The sequence below is a fragment of the Scomber japonicus genome, chromosome 3 (assembly GCF_027409825.1).
Source record: "Scomber japonicus isolate fScoJap1 chromosome 3, fScoJap1.pri, whole genome shotgun sequence".
Classification (NCBI taxonomy): Eukaryota; Metazoa; Chordata; class Actinopteri; order Scombriformes; family Scombridae; genus Scomber; species Scomber japonicus.
Window position 1 is genome coordinate 27,183,969 of NC_070580.1, and position 1,890 is coordinate 27,185,858.

The 1,890-nt window shown below is 52.0% G+C and overlaps 1 protein-coding gene across 1 annotated transcript; it reads left to right on the plus strand.

The window, feature by feature from the left end:
• Nucleotides 1–336: 336 nt before the first annotated feature.
• LOC128355218 (potassium voltage-gated channel subfamily A member 3-like) lies at nucleotides 337–1,890 on the plus strand. Its single transcript, XM_053315466.1, has one exon. It carries the CDS (start codon nucleotides 337–339, stop codon nucleotides 1,888–1,890), a length of 1,554 nt encoding a protein of 517 aa, XP_053171441.1.

The window sequence follows — 1,890 nt, forward strand, 5'->3', positions numbered from 1 at the left end:
TGTGTGTGTGTGTGTGTGTGTGTGTGTGTGTGTGTGTGTGTGTGCTCGGCATTAAGTGTCAAGTTAATTTCCGATTGGGCGGGTGGTGGACGTATGTCAGACATATGCACGCCGTGGGCGGGTGTCGACGTGTTTGTAAAGGGGGGAAAGAGAGAGAGTGAGAGAGGGGGAGGGGGGAGGGGTGTTTGAGTACAGCTCTTCAGTGTGTGGATACGCAGAGATAGGTGATGGTTAGAAGAGATGTGAGTGGCGTCGGCCGCAGCTCTCCAAAGCTGTAGGCTTTGGCTGGCAGAGGCGTGGCGCGCGCTTTGCCCCTCCGGACCGAAAACCACCTGTATGGATGACCAGACCCGCAGCGTGATCCCGTCGCCCTCGTCCTCTAGGCACAGGGACAGCAACGAGACTGACCGCCGGGGTTATGTCGAGGTGGAGAAGGGCGTCATGACAGTGGAAAACATGCTGGAGGAGTCCGCCGTGCTCTCGGCGCCTCACCTGTCCGTGGATCGATTTCAGCGCGGTCGCCAAGGATGCTGCGAGAGGGTCGTTATCAACATTTCAGGTTTACGCTTCGAGACGCAACTTAAAACTTTTAACCAGTTTCCAGACACGCTGTTGGGGGACCCCAGGAAAAGGATGCGCTACTTTGACCCACTGAGGAACGAGTACTTCTTCGACAGGAACAGACCCAGCTTTGATGCCATCCTGTACTACTACCAGTCAGGGGGTCGCTTACGGAGACCTGTTAACGTCCCCATTGATATTTTCTCCGAGGAAATTAGGTTTTATCAACTCGGAGAGGAAGCGATGGAGAAATTCCGTGATGATGAAGGCTTTATAAAAGAAGAGGAGCGCGTACTGCCCAAACATGACTTCCAAAAGCAGGTTTGGCTTTTGTTTGAGTATCCTGAAAGCTCCGGACCAGCGAGGGGGATAGCCATCGTTTCAGTGCTTGTCATTTTGATTTCAATTGTAATTTTCTGTATGGAGACTCTGCCGGAATTTCGGGATGACAGAGACCCAGCCACAGTGGCACCCACTGTCAATGGCACGGCGCCTTTTGTGCCAAACCCCTTCACAGACCCATTCTTTGTGATAGAGACCCTCTGCATCATATGGTTCTCTTTCGAGTTGCTGGTCAGGTTTTTCGCCTGCCCCAGCAAAACAACCTTCTCCAAAAACATCATGAATATCATTGACATTGTCGCCATAATCCCCTACTTTATCACTTTGGGGACAGAGCTGGCCCAGAAGGAAAACAACAGTGGCCAGCAGGCGATGTCCCTCGCCATCCTGAGGGTGATCAGACTGGTGAGGGTCTTTCGCATTTTTAAACTCTCACGACACTCAAAGGGACTTCAGATTTTGGGACAGACCCTTAAGGCCAGCATGAGGGAGCTGGGCTTGCTCATATTTTTTCTTTTCATCGGAGTTATTCTCTTCTCCAGCGCTGTTTACTTTGCAGAAGCAGACGATCCCACTTCCAGCTTCACCAGCATCCCGGACGCTTTTTGGTGGGCAGTAGTCACCATGACCACAGTTGGATACGGAGACATGCACCCGGTGACCATCGGTGGGAAAATAGTGGGGTCTCTGTGCGCAATAGCAGGCGTGCTAACCATTGCCTTACCAGTGCCAGTGATTGTGTCCAATTTCAACTATTTTTACCACAGGGAGACCGACGGAGAGGAGCAGCCACATTACGCACACATAGTCAGCTGTGAGCACCTCCCCTCTGAGGGGCTGAGGAGGTCGTGCAGCTCCTCATCCCTCAGCAAGTCAGAGTATATGGTGATAGAGGAGAGCATCAACAGTGCGTTCAAGCAGCCCAACTTCACCACCGAGAACAACCAGAACTGCGTGAACATCAAAAAGATTTTCACAGACGTGTAA

Bases quoted from the DNA above. Each gene is read 5' to 3' on its own strand.
- LOC128355218 (XM_053315466.1), top strand. From the start codon at position 337: ATGGATGACCAGACCCGCAGCGTGATCCCGTCGCCCTCGTCCTCTAGG.